This window comes from Balaenoptera musculus, chromosome X (genome assembly GCF_009873245.2).
Source record: "Balaenoptera musculus isolate JJ_BM4_2016_0621 chromosome X, mBalMus1.pri.v3, whole genome shotgun sequence".
Lineage (NCBI taxonomy): Eukaryota > Metazoa > Chordata > Mammalia > Artiodactyla > Balaenopteridae > Balaenoptera > Balaenoptera musculus.
Genome location: NC_045806.1, coordinates 46,512,189 through 46,531,785, shown reverse-complemented (window position 1 = coordinate 46,531,785; position 19,597 = coordinate 46,512,189). Strand labels below are relative to the sequence as shown.

At 43.9% G+C, this 19,597-nt stretch overlaps 1 protein-coding gene across 7 annotated transcripts in view; it reads right to left on the bottom strand.

Annotated features, from left to right (window-relative positions):
• Positions 1–6,394: 6,394 nt before the first annotated feature.
• The window catches only part of GNL3L (G protein nucleolar 3 like), a 35,574-nt gene continuing 22,371 nt past the window's right edge, over positions 6,395–19,597 (bottom strand). For all 7 annotated transcript variants that reach the window (XM_036839180.1, XM_036839184.1, XM_036839181.1 and 4 more), the window contains 3 exons: positions 12,394–12,521; positions 8,328–8,547; positions 6,395–6,711 (listed from right to left, as the gene is read on the bottom strand). In XM_036839180.1, coding sequence (XP_036695075.1) covers positions 6,629–6,711; positions 8,328–8,547; positions 12,394–12,521 — 431 coding nt within the window. In that variant the 3' untranslated portion in view covers positions 6,395–6,628. The remainder of the gene's footprint in view (positions 6,712–8,327; positions 8,548–12,393; positions 12,522–19,597) is intronic.

Genomic DNA, 19,597 nt, shown 5'->3' with positions numbered 1-19,597 from the left:
AACTATATTCAATACCTTGTAATAACCTATGATAGAAAAGAGTCTGAAAAAGAATATATATATATATATATATATATATATATGTATATGTATAACTGAATCACTTTGCTGTACACCTGAAACTAACACAATATTGTAAATTAACTGTATTTAAATTTTTAAAAAAGAAAACCTTAAAAAAAATCTTGAAGATAGGAACAAATTTAAAAAGAGAACAACAACAAAAAAAGTAAAACAATCTTTATTCACAGAGAACATGATTATCTATGTAGAAAGTATAATGAAATCTAGAAAAAAGCTACTAGAACTAAGTAAGTTTAGCAAAGTTTCAGGATATAATATCTATATACAGAAACCAATTGTATATGTATATACATTTTTGGCCGTGCTGTGAGGCATGTAGTATCTTAGTTCCCCAACCAGGGATTGAACCCGTGCCCTCTCTGCATTGGGAGCGCACAGTCTTAACCACTGGACCGCCAGGGAAGTCCCACAATTGTATCTTTATATACTAACAGTGAATGACTGGAAATTCACTGCTACAATTGTATTTTTATATACTAGCCGTGAATGACTGGGAATTGAAAATTTTAAAATACCATTTATAATAGCATCCAAAAATATGAAATAAGTGGGGATAAATCTGAAAAAATGTGATAGACCTGTACACTGAAAACTATAAAAAATATTGCTGAGAAAAATTAAAGGCCTAAATAAATGGAGGAATACGTCTTGTTCATGAGCCAAAGACTCAATATTGTTAAGAGGTCAATTCTTCCCCCACATTAATCTATAGATTCAATGCGATCCCAACCAAATCCCAGCAGGCTCTTTTGTAGAAATAGACAAGCCGATTCTAAAATTCATGTGGAAATGCAAAAGACCCCCAAAGAGCCAAAACAATCCTGAAAAAGAACAAAATTGAAGGCCTAAGACTATCTGATCTCCCAAATTATTATACAGCTACAGTAATCAAAACAGTGTAATACTGGCATAAAGGTAGACAAATACATCAATGGAACATAACAGAGGGTCCAGAAAAAAACCCACGCATATATAGACAATTGATTTTCGACAAAAGCACAAAAGCAATGCAATGGAGAAAGGATAGCCTTCTCAACACACACTGCTAGAACAATTGGGTAACTACATGCTTAAAAAAAAAAAAAATGAACGTGGTGCCATACCTTGTGCCATATACAAAAATTAACCCCAAATGGCTCACGGACCTAAATGTAAAGCCTAAAACTATAAAACTCATAAAAGGAAACATAGGAGAGAACCTTTGTAATCTTATGTTAGACGAAGATTCCTTAGATATGACACCAAAAGCATATTCCATAGAAGAATAAAATAATAAATTAAACTTCATCAAAGGGAAGGGGGGATGGGATGAATTGGGGGCTTGGGATTCACATATATACACTACTATGTATAAAATAGATAACTAATGAGAACCTACTGTATAGCACAGGGAACTCTATTCAATGCTCTGTGGTGACCTAAATGGGAAGGAAATCTAAAAAAGAGTGGATATATGTATACATATAACTGATTCACTTTGCTGTACCTCAGAAACTAACACAACATTTTAAAGCAACTATACGCCAATAAAAAAATTTTTTAAGCTCCAACAAAATTTAAAATGTCTTCTCTTCAAAAGACACTGTTTAGATAAAGAATAGAGTTGAGAAAACTGGATATCCACATGCAAAAGAATGAAGTTGGACCCTTTCCTTATACCATATATAAAAACTCAAAATAGATCAAAGATCTAAATGTAAGAGCTAAAACTACAAAACTCTTAGAAATAAACATAGGCAGAAAGCTTCACGACATTGGATTTGGCAATGATTTTTTGTGTATGACACCAGAAGTACAGCCAACAAAAGAAAAAACTGAACTATATCCAAATTTAAAACTATGCATTGAAGGACACAGTCAACAGAATGAAAAGGCAATCCAGGAGGTGGGAGTAAATATTTGCAAATCATATCTGATAAGGAGTTAATATGCAGAATATATAAAGAACTTCTACAACTCAACAATAAAAAGAAATTTTTTAATGGGTGAAGAAGATATACAGATGACCAATAAGCACAAGAAAAGATGCTCAACATCACTAATCATTAGGGAAATGCAAATCAAAATCACATATCACTTCACACCCTTTAGGATGATGAAAGAAAAAGAAGGAAGGGAGGGAAGGAGGGAGGAAAGGAAGGGAAAGAAAGAGAAAGGAAGAAAAGAAAAAGTGTTAGTGAGGATGAGGGGAAACTGGAATCCTAGAGCAGTGTTGTTGGGAACATAAGATGGTGCAGTCTCTACAGAAAATAGTATGGCAGTTCCTCAAAAAATTAAAAATGAGTTACCATATGATCCAGCAATCCCATTCTTGGGTATATACCCTAAAGAATTAAAAGCAGGGGCTCAAATAGATATTTGTTTACCCATACTTAAAGCAGCATTATTCACAATAGCCAAAAGGTAAAAGCAACCTAAGTGTCCATCAATGGGTAAATGGATAAACAAAATATGGTGTACACTACAATGGAATATTATTTAGCCTTAAAAAGGAAATTCTGCCACATGCTACAACATGTATGAACCTTGAAGACATTATGCTAAGTGAAATAAGCTAGTCACAAAAGGACAAATACTGTATTATTCCACTTATATGAGGTACCAAGAGTAATCAAATTCAGAGGCAGAAAGTAGAATGGTGGTTGTCAGGGGCTGGGGGGAGGATGAATTAGTGTTTAGATGGTAGACTTTCAGTTATGCAAGATGAAAAGAGTTCTGAAGATGGATCGTGGTGATGGTTGCACAAATGTGAATGTATTTAATGCCACTCTATACTTAAAAATGGTTAAGATGGTAAATTTTATATGTATTTTACCACAATATTTTTTAAAATTTTAAATGTTTTAAAAGCTTTTTCAGGGGACTTCCCTGGTAGTCCAGTGGTTAAGACTCTGGGCTTCCACTGCAGGGGTCACGGGTTCAATCCCTGGTTGGGGAGCTAGGATCCCGCATGCTGTGTGGCCATAAATGAAAAGCTTTTTCAGAATGAAAAAAAGACACTTTTTAAAGAATGAAAAGACAAGCCACAGACTGAGGAAAAAATGTTACAAAACATACATATATCTGATAAAGAATTTTTATCCAATTATATGTAGAATTCTCAAAACTCAACAATAAAATGAGCAACCCAATACAAAATGTGCAAGAGAGTTGAACATTTTACCAAAGAAGATATTTGGATGGCACATGAAAATACTCTCAAATCATTAGTCAGTAGAAAAATGCAAATCAAAACTACAATGAGATACCACTATATCCTACTAGATTAGCTAATGTCAAAAAACTGACAATGCCAGCTGCTGGAAAAGGTGTGGAGAATTTTCACACACTGATGGGAATGCCAAATGGTAGAGCTACTTTGAGAAAGTTTAGCAGTTTCTGAGACTGTTAAACATATACTTACCATATATCCTAGCAAACCAACTCTAAGTATTTAAAGAAATGAAAACACAAAAAAATCCATGCAAATGTTTACAGCAGGTTTATTTGTAATCACCCAAACCTGGAAACAACCCAATGTCCCTTCAACTGGGGAATGGATAAACTAATGGTGGTACATCCATACAATGTAGTGTAACTCAGATAAGGAACTATTGATAAACCCAATAATGTAGATGAATCTCAAATGTGCTTAGAGAAAGAAGCCAGTCTCCAAAGGCTACATATTGTATAATTCCATCTATATGACATTCTCCAAAAGATAAAACTATAGGGACAAAGAACAAATCAGGGTTGCCAGGAGTTAAGAGGTAGGGAGGTTTTTACTATAAAGTAGCAGGGATGAATTTGATGGGGGAGGGCAGAGGGTAATGGAACTGTTCTTTACCTTGATTGTGTTGGTTACACAACTCTATGCATTTGTCAAAGCTTATAGAACTGTACACCAGAGGTTATCTTATTCTAAGTACACCAGAGGTTATTTTATTCTATGCCTATAGGCATAAAATAAGCCTACATGCTGTATGATTTTTACATGACATTCACATGAAGGCAAAACTATAGGGACAGAAAAAAGATCGGGGGCTCCCGGAATCTGAGGGTGGGGGTAGGGGTTGACTACAAAGAGTTCCAAGAGTTTTGGGGGTGATGTAAACTATACCTTGATAGTGATGGCAGTTCACTACTGTATACATTTGTCCAAACTCACAGAACTTACACTATAAAGGGTGAACTTTATTGTATATAAATTATACTTTTAAAAAAAAAAAGGCAAGAGGGAAAAGACTCGAAAAATAGCATTGTAAAAAACTTGTGATAGGGCTTCCCTGGTGGCGCAGTGGTTAAGAATCCGACTGCCAATGCAGGGGACACAGGTTCGAGCCCTGGTCCAGGAAAATCCCACATGCCGCGGAGCAACTAAGCCTGTGCGCTGCAACTACTGAGCCTGCGCTCTAGAGCCCACGGGCCACAACTACTGAGCTCGCATGCCACAACTACTGAAGCCCGCGCACCTGCAGCCCGTGCTCTGCAACAAGAGAAGCCACTGAAATGAGAAGCCCACACACCACAACGAAGAGTAGCCCCTGCTCACAGCAACTAGAGAAAGCCCACACGCAGCAACAGACCCAACTCAGCCATAAATAAATAAATGATTTTTTTTAAAAAAAAAACTTGATATGCTGTAGAAATCTGGAATCCCAAATTCTTATCCTGACATGACTACTTTAGTTCTTATGTTTGACTTGGGCCAAATTTTGTTCCCATGATGTTTCTTACTCAACGAGATACCTCTTATTCCTAGTAGTTACCAATACCTCTTAGGAGTACTAGAAAATATTTTTAAAGTTAAATTATGAATTGCCATACGGTTATAAAATGGCAGTAGCTGTCCTGGTATGCAATTTTTCATTGTAGCACTATTATCTATCAGGAGACTTTGATAGGATAGTGTGAAGTAAGTTGGACCCCATTAGAGTATTTGGAGTGGAATTTTATCAAGGCCCTATTTTTTAAAGCCAAAAAAAGAGAATATATTTAAAAGACTTGATAACAGAGGCTGGCACACCGTAGGTGCTTAATGTTAAGGAGGCAGTACAATGCAGAGGAAAGGGCCTGCATAATGTTTTTATCACACCTGGGTTCCAATCCTGGCACCACCACTTAACATGTTGTCTTGGGTACTTCCTGACAACTTTGAGCCTACTTATCTTTCATATGGGGAGACTAACCTCTTACTGGCAAAGCTGTATTGAAGGCTAAAGGAGGTAACAGGTTTCCAGGGTCTGGTACAGTTTGTGCTCAAGCAGTATGTAATTCTCTCCTCTGGCTGCCACAGAATGCAGAAGTGGTCTGCACTTCCCTGCCAACCATCCTGCAACCAAGGGCCTATCAGGCCATCACACGGTTCCAGTCTCAGGATTTGAATAGGGTGACAGCAAGAGAGGCAAGGCTAAGATGTGGCTGTGGATCCATAGACGATGTGGAAGTTTGGGGTGGGGGGCAAAGCCTGCAATCTAACACCCATTCCCTTCAAACATGTCCAGTCTCAGGTAGACTGCTTGGAACTGAGGTCCTATGCATAACCCAAACAACCCCTGGTAAAGTAAGGTACTGTGTTTCTGTTGCCATCATTTACCCTAGTCCCTTTCTGAGGGGCCCTGACACTGCCTGAGCCTTTGTCTGATGGAGTATGCTCCCCCAGAAGAGGTGGCTAATATTTTTATGGGGTATAATGTCTTCTAGACAGCAGAAAAGGAGTTTGCTGGTATACCCCTGATATAGCAGCTCTTGAGGATGCAGGCTATGAATAAATGATACCAGAACTCTTTTGAATCATGGAATTCAAATGCTGGTGCTGGGTGAGACATGGTCACACAATGACGGGTCCCAGCCAGAGCGCTTCAGTTCAAGGGATTCCAACTCACAGTCTGCCCAGAAATGCCCCACAGCAGCAACCTACCAAGAGGTACCTTACTTTCCCTTTGTGTGAACAGGCAGTGCTTACCACACCTCAGCACCAGCCAGGCTTGTGTGTTGTCTTCTTTCCTCTATTCTATCCCTAGACCCTTCCAGAGACTCAGAAGGCTCATCACTGTTCCCCCTACTCCTGCTGCCACCCAAGCGAGGATCTGTGGGCTTGGGTGGGAGGAAGATGTGTGACCTGCAGCCCATTGCAGGGATGTCTTGCTGCTGAGCTCTGTTGTGGACTGGTAAAGAAATCATCATCCCCACCACCACCGAGGAAGCCCCAGATCCATGAGCAGCCTAGCCTCCAGTTGCATGTTTAGCTCTCCAAGAGGGTTTTGTGAGGGGTCAGCCCTCCAACCAGCCCAACCTATAAGGTGGGGATAAATTGTTAGCATAAGGGATCTGCTGATAATTTTTTTTTATTTCTCTTGAAAACAGAGTACGGATTAAATAAGGGCATTGGGTTTGTCAGTTTCAGACACTTGGGACTTTTTTTTTCCTGGAGAATGGAGGGAAGGGGGGTTGGGGGAAGGGGCTCTTTTAATATGTAGGTGCTTCAGGGAGAAGCAAACCATTTTATCTGTTATTTCCACTGGAACTGATGCTTGGAGTGGGGGAAGGAGATGAGATCAGTGGATCAGTCACCAGCACTGTCATCAGCGTTGCCAGAGAGGTCAAGGGCGGACATCATGGAATCAGACAGCTTGCTGGCGAGTTTATCTGCAGATGGAGAAAAACAGGCAGTCACTTGGTGGCTGGCTTGCCAACAGGAGGCCTGCAGGAGCTAGCCTACATTTACCTTGGTCTGCACCAAACTTCCAAACTGGCTCCCTAACCGCCCCCTCCCCATCCAACACTAAACAAAACAACTGGTGAGCTACTGGCAGCCACTGCTCAGCCTCACAGGAAGACCCATTTGTCTACCTATGAAATGATCACCCCAAAATAGCTTTTATCTCAGAGTGTCAGACTACTGAGCGTCAAGTATTTTTATCTCTTCCTAGTATCAAAACAGCTGTTTTCTTTTTGTGTGTTGAACTTATTAGCACTCTGCCATGACCCTCAAAGCTCTCACAGCAAAGGGGCAGGATGGCAGTAGGGGCTTTGGGCCTGCATGCTCACCTCCATCCTCCAGCCACACCCTATTGTTCCTCAGGATTCCCCTCAGACATCACCTCCTTCTGGAAGCCTTCTCTGATCACCCCTACCCCACCACGACCTCCAGGCTGGGTTAGGTTCCCTCACTGTGCTTTCTATGTCTTCACAGTGATCACTTTGTGTTTCCAATGTCTGTTTTCTTGTCTCCTCCCCACTCCCCAAAAAGACCAGCAGTTCAAGGGCAATTCATCTCTGTATTCCCAGGACTCAGCGTGGAACCAGGCCAAGAGCGAATGGTTATGAACACAGTCTAGTTCAAAGAACAGGGCTCATGGGATCAGTCAAATCTAGGTTTGGATTTTGGCCCCATCAAATACTTTGAGTGTGTCACTTAATGTCTCTGGGCCCCAGTTTCCTCACTTACCAACTGAGAATAAGACTTTTGCAATGAGTTAGTGAGAATTAGCATAGCATGAAGACCTAAATGGACCAGCCATACAACAGACCACCATTAAAATGAAGGGAGAAGTTCTTTTGTGAATTGATGGGGAAATATCTATAATATATATTGAGTGGAAAAATGATGTGGCAAAACTATATGTTCAGGAGACTAGCCTCTGTCTACAAAAAGAGAACAAAGAATATATAGATATTTGCCTGTGTACCTATCTCAGGAATGAGATACAAGAAATTAATTGGTTGCCTCTGGAGGGACGCCTGGAAGACTGGGGGACTGGAAGGAGACATTTTATTGTATATTCTTTTGTAACCTTTGGATTTTGAGTATATCACCTATTGATAAAGTAAACATATATAGCCTGAAAGCTTCTTAACACATAGAAAGCAGGTGATAAATAAATGGTGGGTATTTGATACATGAAACTAGGCCAGTGGTTCTCCAAGTGTGGTCCCCAGAGGAGCAACATCACCACTAACTGGCAACCAGTTAGAAACACAAATTCTCAGCACCCCGCCACCCACCCACCCAAGGTCCAACTACTTAATTAGAAACTCTGGGAGTGGGTCCCAGAAACCTGTGTTTTAATAAGCCCTCCAGGCAATTCTAATACAAGCTAAAGTTTGAGAACCACTGTGCTAGCAGGTAAGCCTCCTAACCCATCCCTGCCCCCTAACCCTGGCCTGGGGCTAGACACATGGAGATGCTCATTCAGGAGCCCCTAATTAAGGCCTCAGGTGGGTTCTTTTTGGAGTACAGGGGGGTGGTCAGGTGCCCCCACCTGTACGCTTCTGGAGCTTCTTCTTATTCTTCAGGGCAGATGCCAGAGCCTGGCCCTGCTGCAGGGGGTCTGTCTCCATGATCCTCTGTAGCATCGGGCGGCGGTCCACTGGGCAGACATCCACTGAGCTATTGTTCCTGGGGTGAAGGTCCACGTTGCGCTTAGCCCACCCCATCTGATGACGGTTTGGATTGGTGCAATACCCAGTGAGATCTCCAATCTGGGGAAAGAGAAGACAACAGTGAGGTCTGGGCCGCAGAGTACCTACAAAGACTTCTGCAGGGGAGGCAGGGACAGGCTTGCATTAAGAACAGGAACCTTGGAGCCACACAGAACTAATAAGCTTCAAGTCTGGCCCCACCACAGACTAGCAGGTGCTTAGTTATCCCTTCAGCCACAATTTGCTCATCTGTCAAATAAGGGTGGACAGTGGGTAGCTTGCATGGCTTTTACAAGAATAAAATGAAAAAGCAGAATTACTTGTCAATGACAATTGGTATTACAATGATTCTTTGTTCAAGTGACCCTTCAAGGTCTTAACTCAATTTAACAAATATGTTCTGACACCTATTTTATGCCTAGCTCTGTATGGGGAAATGTTGGAGAAATGACTCAGATGCAGTCCCACCTTCGGGAAGCAACCAGGCTAAAGAGGAAAAAACCCAACCACACCACAAGTTAGAATGTGGTAAGAGGGGGCTTCCCTGGTGGTGCAGTGGTTGAGAGTCTGCCTGCTAATGCAGGGCACACGGGTTCGAGCCCTGGTCTGGGAAGATCCCACATGCCGCGAAGCAACTAGGCCCGTGAGCCACAATTACTGAGCCTGCATGTCTGGAGCTTGGGCTCTGCAGCAAGAGAGGCCGCGATAGTGAGAGGCCCATGCACTGCGATGAAGAGTGGCCCCCGCTCGCCGCAACTAGAGAAAGCCCTCGCACAGAAACGAAGACCCAACACAGCCATAAATAAATAAATAATAGCCAAAAAAAAAAAAGAATGTGGTAAGTGCCCACCAAAGAAATGCAGCATAAGTGACAGAGGCTGAGGGGATGGTGGTGGTCAACATACTTCTGCTGATGGGAGGGTCATTCCTGACTGAACACTGGAAAAGCAGAGAGCATACCTGGGCACCCAAAAGGGTGTCTATTCGGCTGTAATAGAAGGTACATGTGGTCAGCAAAAGGTAATATTGACAGGAAGCTCACTATATGCCAGGTACCTTTCTAAGCATATACATATATGTGTGTGTTATACATATACATACATACATATATGTATACATGTACTCACACACATCTGTGTATTAACTCATTTAATCCTTGCAACAATGTCTTTGACAAACAAGGAACGTAAGGTCACACAGTTAGTAAGCAGTAGAATAAATTAGAACCCAAGCAGTCAAGATTCTGTATGTATGACTACCTGCTACACTACAGTGGGTAAAAGGCAAGGCTACCACACTGTACAACTATGGGGTTGCGGGGGTGGGAGGGGGCACCATTTACAATATAGCACACCTAAATGGAGTTGTGCAATGGAGTGGCCCTACTCAGGGCCCTGAACCTGAGCCTGGAATTTGCAGTATGGAGTAGGGAACTACTGCTGGTCCTTGAGGAAAAATGGTATGTTCTGGGGCTTATGGGCTCAGTGAGAAATATCAGGGGATGGCCTTAAACTCACAACTTTAAACTGCTTTTCCTATAAGCACTGGGGGGACTTTCGAAACTATGTGAAGATGGGAATGGCGTGATTCCTACCACTGCCCTAATGCGGGCCTCATCATCTCTTACAGAGCTCAGGCAACAGTTTCCTTACTGGACTTCTTACCTCCACTCTGGCTCCTTTCTTTCCAACTGGATTTTTACCCCAGCCACTGGAGTGATAGTTCTAATACATAAACTTAACCATGTTGCTTCCCTGCTTAAGAAACCCTTCCAGATATTATATAGCCATCAAAAATGAAGGACAGAGGATTTCCCTGGTGGTCCAGTGTTTGAGAATCCGCCTTCCAATGCAGGGGACGTGGGTTCGATCCCTGGTCAGGGAACTGAGATCTCACATGCCGCGGGGCAACTAAGCCCACGCGCCACAACTACTGAGCCCCCTCATGCCACAACTAGAGAGAAGCCCTCGCGCTGCAACGAAGAGCCCGCATACCGCAGTGAGGATCCCGTGTGCCACAACTAAGGCCCGATGCAGTCAAATAAATAATTTTCTTTTTTAAAAATGAAGGACTGTTCTTTAAGTAATCACGTGGAACAATCTACAAGATGAATTTGTAAGTGAAATAAGCAATGTGCAGAACAATAAAAACAGCATACGACTATTTGAATTGAAATAGATCTGTTGGGACTTCCCTCGTGGCTCGGTGGTTAAGAATCCGCCTGCCAATGCAGGGGGCACGGGTTCGAGCCCTGGTCTGGGAAGATCCCACATGCCGCGGAGCAACTAAGCCTGTGTGCCACAACTACTGAGCCTGCGCTCTATAGCCCACAAGCCACAACTACTGAAGCCTGCACACTTAAGAGCCCGTGCTCCACAACAAGAGAAGCCACTACAATGAGAAGCCCATGTACCGCAATGAAGAGTAGCCCCCACTCACCACAACTAGAGAAAGCCCGCGCACAGCAACGAGGACCCAACACAGACATAAATAAATTAATAAATAAATAAAATTTTTTTAAAAAAGCATTGAAATAGGTCTGTTATCTGCTTTTATGTATATGTGTGTATAAAGATGGAATAGCTCTGAAAGGACACTCAGGAGTGGGCAGGGTGGCTGGGAGAGAGAAGCAGGAGAGAGATTTACTTTTGCTGTATAACCTTTACCTTTTCATATATTTTTTTTTTTTTGGCCACACCACACGGCTTGTGGGATCTTAGTTCCCCGACCAGAGATTGAACCCAGGCCCTCAGCAGTGAAAGCGTGGAGTCCTAACCACTGGACCGCCAGGGAATATCCTACCTTTTCAATTTTATACCATGTACCTAGTCAAAAAAATATCTTAAATAAACAAAATGGGAAAAAAAATTTAAACCCTTTGCCTCCCCTCCCCCACAAAACATAACCAACTTTCAGTGTTTACCTATTACCCATGGTTTAAAGTCAAACTCAAGGCCTTCAATGATCTGACACCAGATTCATCTTTCCCCGCCTCTACCCTCACTCCAGCCACCTCAGACCACTAGTGATTTCTGCAAAATAACACGCTCTCACCCTTTTGGGTCTTGGCACGCACACAGGCTGAGCCCCTGACCACAGGCTGCTGCCCCCCTTGCCCAGAGAATTCCTCAACCTTCAAGACATGGCACAAGCATCAAGGCCCCCTGGAATACTTCCCTGACCCACAAGTAGTATAGGTTAGGGCCCTTAGATCCGTGCTTTCCCAACCTCTGCCCCCAACCCCAGCCTGTGTGTCTTCCATCACAGTGTAGATATCTGTGGTTGAAACCACTAAACTGTGACCTCTCGAAGGGCAGCGATGGGGGACTGGCAGATGTAGAGGCTGAAAAAGCCTCCAGAGATCATAGCACAGCATATCAACTTGATCCTGTAGGTGCTGGGGAGACATGAAAGGGCAGGTGACCTTTGGGACCTGCCATATGGAACAAATGTCCAGGTGGGAGACAACTAGAAGCTTAGGCTAGGGTTACAGGAATGGTAGGAATAGAAAGAGGCCAAGAGCATCTCTTAAGATTTAGGAGGGAGAAGCCAGACTTGGTGACTGACTGTATATAGGATCCAGGATACTAGTTAGAAGGAAGGAAAAATCAGGGTTGCCCAGGTTTGTAACTTGAACAAGCGGGTGGATAGATGGGGATCCTGTTCTCTAGGCTAGAGCTGGGCTGGGAAAGCTGCTTGAGAGAGCATGCCTCCTCCTTGGACCTGCCATTGGTTGGCAAAGGATGCACCCTGCCTAGCACCCAGGGAGCCCACAGGGTGTGAATGAACAACCCGCATCTCCCCAGTATTATAGGCGGACCTTGTGGGAGCCAGGTGGAAGGGACTGACCATTTCCCAGAGCCCAGGGTAGAGGAGAGTGTTGCCATGAAGAAAGAGAACAGGTACCTTATACACCGTGGTTTTATTTTCCATGGCATCTGCTATTTTCACCATCGGAGAATGGAGCCACTTGATCTCCATTTCGAGCGGGTCCATGTCACCCAACAGCTCATCAGATTCTCCAGTGGCCAAGCCTTTAACACAATAAATACCACAGTCAGGGCCCTGGCTCCTCCCTGCTACTAGCCTCCTGGTCAGGCCTCAGTGGAAAGGATATGTGGACGCTGCCCAGCAGAGTCAGGAGGGAAGGCTCTTTTATTCCTGCTGGGAGGCCACATGACAAAGGATTCAAGATGTGGGTTTTGCAGTAGGGTACTCGCCTGCTGGGAGCTGGTCTTGGAGCCTCAGCTTCCTCATCTGGAAAATGAGAATGCCACAAAGCCCTATAACAAAGGGCTGAATCACAGCAGAGGGTGCCTGAAATGCACTGGCCTGAGACACTGCTCTGTAAATGGCAGCTACTGGGGGCTTCCCTGGTGGTGCAGTAGTTGAGAATCCGCCTGCTAATACAGGGGACACGGGTTCGAGCCCTGGTCTGGGAAGATCCCACATGCCACGGAGCAGCTGGGCCCATGAGCCACAGTTACTGAGCCTGTGCGTCTGGAGCCTGTGCTCCGCAACAAGAGAGGCCGCGATAGTGAGAGGTCCGCGCACCGCGATGAAGAGTGGCCCCCGCTCGCCGCAACTAGAGAAAGCCCTCGTGCAGAAACGAAGACCCAACACAGCCATAAATTAATTAATTAGGGGGGAGAGAGAAGATGGCGGAAGAGTAAGATGCGGAGATCACCTTCCTTCCCACAGATACAGTAGAAATACATCTACACGTGGAACTGCTCCTACAGAACACCCACTGAACGCTGGCAGAAGACGTCAGACCTCCCAAAAGGCAAGAAACTCCCCCAGTACTTGGGTAGGGCAAAAGAAAAAAGAAATAACAGAGACAAAAGAATAGGGACGGCACCTGCACCAGTGGGAGGGAGCTGTGAAGGAGGAAAGATTTCCACGCACTAGGAGCCCCTTCGCGGGCAGAGACTGCGGGTGGCAGAGGGGGGAAGCTTCAGAGTCACGGAGGAGAGCACAGCCACAGGGGTGCGGAGGGCAAAGCGGAGAGATTCCCGCACTTCCCGCACGGAGGCTCGGCGCTGACCAGCACTCACCAGCCCGAGAGGCTTGCCTGCTCAGCCGCCGGGGCGGGCGGGGCTGGGAGCTGAGGCTCGGGCTTCGGATCGCAGGGAGAGGACTGGGGTTGGCGGCGTGAACACAGCCTGAAGGGGTTAGTGCACCACAGCTAGCCGGGAGGGAGTCTGGGGAAAAAGTCTGCAGCTGCCGAAGAGGCAGGAGACTTTTTCTTCCCTGTTCCCTGGTGCGCGAGGAGAGGGGATTCAGAGCGCTGCCTAAACGAACTTCAGAGACGGGCGCGAGCCGCGGCTAACAGCGCGGATCCCATAGCAACAGGGGCGCAGAGGGAAAAACGGAGAGACTCCCGCACAGAGGCTCGGCGCCGAGCAGCGCTCACCAACCCGAGAGGCTTGTCTGCTCCCCCGCCGGGGCGGGCGGGGCTGGGAGCGGAGGCTCGGGCTTCGGTTGGATCGCAGGGAGAGGACTGGGATTGGCGGCGTGAACACAGCCTGAAGGGGTTGGCGCACCACAGCTGGCTGGGAGGGAGACCGGGAAAAAGTCTGCAGCTGCCGAAGAGGCAAGAGACTTTTTCTTGCCTCTTTGTTTCGCGGCGGGCAGGGAGAGGGGATTCAGAGCGCCGCCGAAACGAGCTCCAGAGACTGGCGTGAGCCGCGGCGGTCAGCGCGGACCACAGAGACGGGCGTGAGACGCTGGGGCTGCTGCTGCCACCACCAGGAAGCCTGTGTGCGAGCACAGGTCACTCTCCACGCCGCCCCTCCCGGGAGCCCGTGCAGCCCGCCACTGCCAGAGTCCCGTGATCCCGGGACAACATCCCCGGGAGAACGCACTGCGCGCCTCAGGCTGCTGCAACGTCACGCCGGCCTCTGACGCCGCAGGCTCGCCCCGCCTCCTCTGTACCCCTCCCTCCCCGCGGCCTGGGTGAGCCAGAGCCCCCGAAGCAGCTGCTCCTTTAACCCCGTCCTGTCTGGGCGGGGAACAGACGCCCTCAGGCGACCTACACGCAGAGGCGGGTCCAAATCCAAAGCTGATCCCCAGGAGCTGTGCGAACAGAGTAGAGGAGGGGAAAGCTCTCCCAGCAGCCTCAGAAGAAGCGGATTAAAACTCCACAAACAACTTGATGTGCCTGCATCTGTTGAATACCTGAATAGACAACGAATCATCCCAAATTCAGGAGGTGGACTTTGGGAGCAGGATATATTAATTTTTCCCCTTTTCCTTTTTTTTTTTGTGAGTGTATATGCACATGCTTCTGGGGGAGATTTTGTCTGTATAGCTTTGCTTTATAATAGCTTTATTTTACTTCACTATATTATAGCTTCTTTCTTTCTTTCTTTCTTTCTTCCTTCCTTCCTTCCTTCCTTCCTTCCTTCCTTCCTTCCTTCCTTCCTTCCTTCCTTCCTTCCTTCCTTCCTTCCTTCCTTCCTTCCTTCCTTCCTTCCTTCCTTCCTTCTTCCTTCCTTCCTTCCTTCCTTCCTTCCTTCCTTCCTTCCTTCCTTCCTTCCTTCCTTCCTTTTCCTTCCTTCCTTCCTTCCTTCCTTCCTTCCTTCCTGTCCTTTCCTTCCTTCCTTCCTTCCTTCCTTCCTTCCTTTCCTTCCTTCCTTCCTTCCTCCTTCCTTCCTTCCTTCCTTCCTTCCTTCCTTCCTTCCTTCCTTCCTTCCTTCCTTCCTTCCTTCCTTCCTTTCCTTCCTTCCTTCCTTCCTTCCTTCCTTCCTTCCTTCTTTCCTTCCTTCCTTTCCTTTCCTTCCTTCCTTCCTTTCTTTCTATTTTTTCTCCCTTTTACTCTGAGCCGTGTGGACGAAAGGCTCTTGGTGCTTCAGCCAGGCATCAGGGCCGTACCTCGGAGGTGGGAGAGCCAACTTCAGGACACAGGTCCACAAGAGACCTCCCAGCTCCACGTAATATCAAACGGCAAAAATCTCTCAGAGATCTCCATCTCAACATCAAGACCCAGCATCACCCAATGACCAGCAAGCTACAGTGCTGAACACCCTATGCCAAACAACTAGCAAGACAGGAACACAGCCCCATCCATTAGCAGAGAGGCTGCCTAAAATCATAATAAGGCCACAGACACCCCAAAATACACCACCAGACGTGGACGTGCCCACCAGAAAGACAAGATCCAGCCTCATCCACCAGAGCTCAGGCACTAGTTCCCTCCACCAGGAAGCCTACACAACTCACTGAACCAACCTTAGCCACTGGGGACAGATACCAAAAACAACGGGAACTACAAACCTGCAACCTGTGATAAGGAGACCCCAAACACAGTAAGATAAGCAAAATGAGACGACAGAAAAACACACAGCAGATGAAGGAGCAGGGTCAAAAGACACTAGACTTAACAAATGAAGAGGAAATAGGTAGTCTACCTGAAAAAGAATTCAGAATAATGATAGTGAGGATGATCCAAAATCTTGGAAATAGAATAGACAAAATGCAAGAAACATTTAACAAGGACGTAGAAGAACTAAAGAGGAATCAAGCAATGATGAAAAACACAATAAATGAAATTAAAAATACTCTAGATGGGATCAATAGCAGAATAACTGAGGCAGAAGAAAGGATAAGTGACCTGGAAGATAAAATGGTGGAAATAACTACTGCAGAGCAGGATAAAGAAAAAAGAATGAAAAGAACTGAGGACAGTCTCAGAGACCTCTGGGACAACATTAAACGCACCAACATTCGAATTATAGGGGTCCCAGAAGAAGAAGAGAAAAAGAAAGGGACTGAGAAAATATTTGAAGAGATTATAGTTGAAAACTTCCCTAATATGGGAAAGGAAATAGTTAATCAAGTCCTGGAAGCACAGAGAGTCCCATACAGGATAAACCCAAGGAGAAACACGCCAAGACACATATTAATCAAACTGTCAAAAATTAAATATAAGGAAAACATATTAAAGGCAGCAAGGGAAAAAAAACAAATAACACACAAGGGAATCCCCATAAGGTTAACATCTGATCTTTCAGCAGAAACTCTGCAAGCCAGAAGGGAGTGGCAGGATATACTTAAAGTGATGAAGGAGAAGAACCTACAACCAAGATTACTCTACCCAGCAAGGATCTCATTCAAATGTGATGGAGAAATTAAAACCTTTACAGACAAGCAAAAGCTGAGAGAGTTCAGCACTACCAAACCAGCTTTACAACAAATGCTAAAGGAACTTCTCTAGGCAAGAAACACAAGAGAAGGAAAACACCTACAATAACAAACCCAAAACATTTAAGAAAATGGGAATAGGAACATACATATCAATAATTACCTTGAATGTAAATGGATTAAATGCTCCCACCAAAAGACACAGACTGGCTGAATGGATACAAAAACAAGACCCATATATATGCTGTCTGCAAGAGACCCACTTCAGACCTAGGGACACATACAGACTGAAAGTGAGGGGATGGAAAAAGATACTCCATGCAAATGGAAATCAAAAGAAAGCTGGAGTAGCAATTCTCATATCAGACAAAATAGACTTTAAAATAAAGAATATTACAAGAGACAAAGAAGGACACTATATAATGATCAAGGGATCGATCCAAGAGGAAGGTATAACAATTGTAAATATTTATGCACCCAACATAGGAGCACCTCAATACATAAGGCAAGTACTAACAGCCATAAAAGGGGAAATCGACAGCAACACAATCATAGTAGGGGACTTTAACACCCCACTTTCACCAATGGACAGATCATCCAAAATGAAAATAAATAAGGAAACACAAGCTTTAAATGATACATTAAACAAGATGGACTTAATTGATATTTATAGGACATTCCACCCAAAAACAACAGAATACACATTTTTCTCAAGTGCTCATGGAACATTCTCCAGGATAGATCATATCTTGGGTCACAAATCAAGCCTTGGTAAATTTAAGAAAATTGAAATCGTATCAAGTATCTTTTCCGACCACAACGCTATGAGACTAGATATCAATTACAGGAAAAGATCTGTAAAAAATACAAACACATGGAGGCTACACAATACATTACTTAATAATGAAGTGATTACTGAAGAAATCAAAGGGGAAATCAAAAAATACCTAGAAATAAATGACAATGGAGATACGACGACCCAAAACCTATGGGACGCAGCAAAAGCAGTGCTAAGAGGGAAGTTTATAGCAATACAAGCCTACCTCAAGAAACAGGAAACATCTCGAATAAACAACCTAACCTTGCACCTAAAGCAATTAGAGAAAGAAGAACAAAAAAACCCCAAAGCCAGCAGAAGGAAAGAAATTACAAAGATCAGGTCAGAAATAAATGAAAAAGAAATGAAGGAAACAATAGCAAAAATCAATGAAACTAAAAGCTGGTTCTTTGAGAAGATAAACAAAATTGATAAACCATTAGCCAGACTCATCAAGAGAAAAAGGGAGAGGACTCAAATCAATAGAATTAGAAATGAAAAAGGAGAAGTAACCACTGACACTACAGAAATACAAAAGATCATGAGAGATTACTACAAGCAACTCTATGCCAATAAAATGGACAACCTGGAAGAAATGGACAGATTCTTAGAAATGCACAAACTGCCGAGACTGAACCAGGAAGAAATAGAAAATATGAACAGACCAATCACAAGCACTGAAATTGAAACTGTGATTAAAAACCTTCCAACAAACAGAAGCCCAGGACCAGATGGCTTCACAGGTGAATTCTATCAAACATTTAGAGAAGAGCTAACACCTATCCTTCTCAAACTCTTCCAAAATATTGCAGAGGGAGGAACACTCCCAAACTCGTTCTACGAGGCCACCATCACCCTGATACCAAAACCAGACAAAGATGTCACAAAGAAAGAAAACTACAGGCCAATATCACTGATGAACATAGATGCAAAAATCCTCAACAAAATACTCGCAAACAGAATCCAACAGCACATTAAAAGGATCATACACCATGATCAAGTGGGGTTTATCCCAGGAATGCAAGGATTCTTCAATATACGCAAATCAATCAATGTGATACACCATATTAACAAATTGAAGGAGAAAAACCATATGATCATCTCAATAGATGCAGAGAAAGCTTTCGACAAAATTCAACACCCATTTATGATAAAAGCCCTGCAGAAAGTAGGCATAGAGGGAACTTTCCTCAACATAATAAAGGCCATATATGACAAACCCACAGCCAACATTGTCCTCAATGGTGAAAAACTGAAACCATTTCCACTAAGATCAGGAACAAGACAAGGTTGCCCACTCTCACCACTATTATTCAACATAGTTTTGGAAGTGTTAGCCACAGCAATCAGAGAAGACAAAGAAATAAAAGGAATCCAAATCGGAAAAGAAGAAGTAAAGCTGTCACTATTTGCAGATGACATGATAGTATACATAGAGAATCCTAAAGATGCTACCAGAAAACTCCTAGAGCTAATCAATGAATTTGGTAAAGTAGCAGGATACAAAATTAATGCACAGAAATCGCTTGCATTTCTATACACTAATGACGAAAAATCTGAAAGTGAAATTAAGAAAACACTCCCGTTTACCATTGCAACAAAAAGAATAAGATATCTAGGAATAAACCTACCTAAGGAGACAAAAGACCTGTATGCAGAAAATTATAAGACACTGATGAAAGAAATTAAAGACGATACAAATAGATGGAGAGATATACCATGTTCCTGGATTGGAAGAATCAACATTGTGAAAATGACTCTACTACCCAAAGCAATCTACAGATTCAATGCAATCCCTATCAAACTACCACTGGCATTTTTCACAGAACTAGAACAAAAAATTTCACAATTTGTATGGAAACACAAAAGACCCCGAATAGCCAAAGCAATCTTGAGAACGAAAAATGGAGCTGGGGGAATCAGACTCCCTGACTTCAGACTATACTACAAAGCTTCAGTAATCAAGACAGTTTGGTACTGGCACAAAAACAGAAATATAGATCAATGGAACAGGATAGAAAGCCCAGAGATAAACACACACACATATGGTCACCTTATCTTTGATAAAGGAGGCAAGCATATACAGTGGAGAAAAGACAGCCTCTTCAATAAGTGGTGCTGGGAAAATTGGACAGCTACATGTAAAAG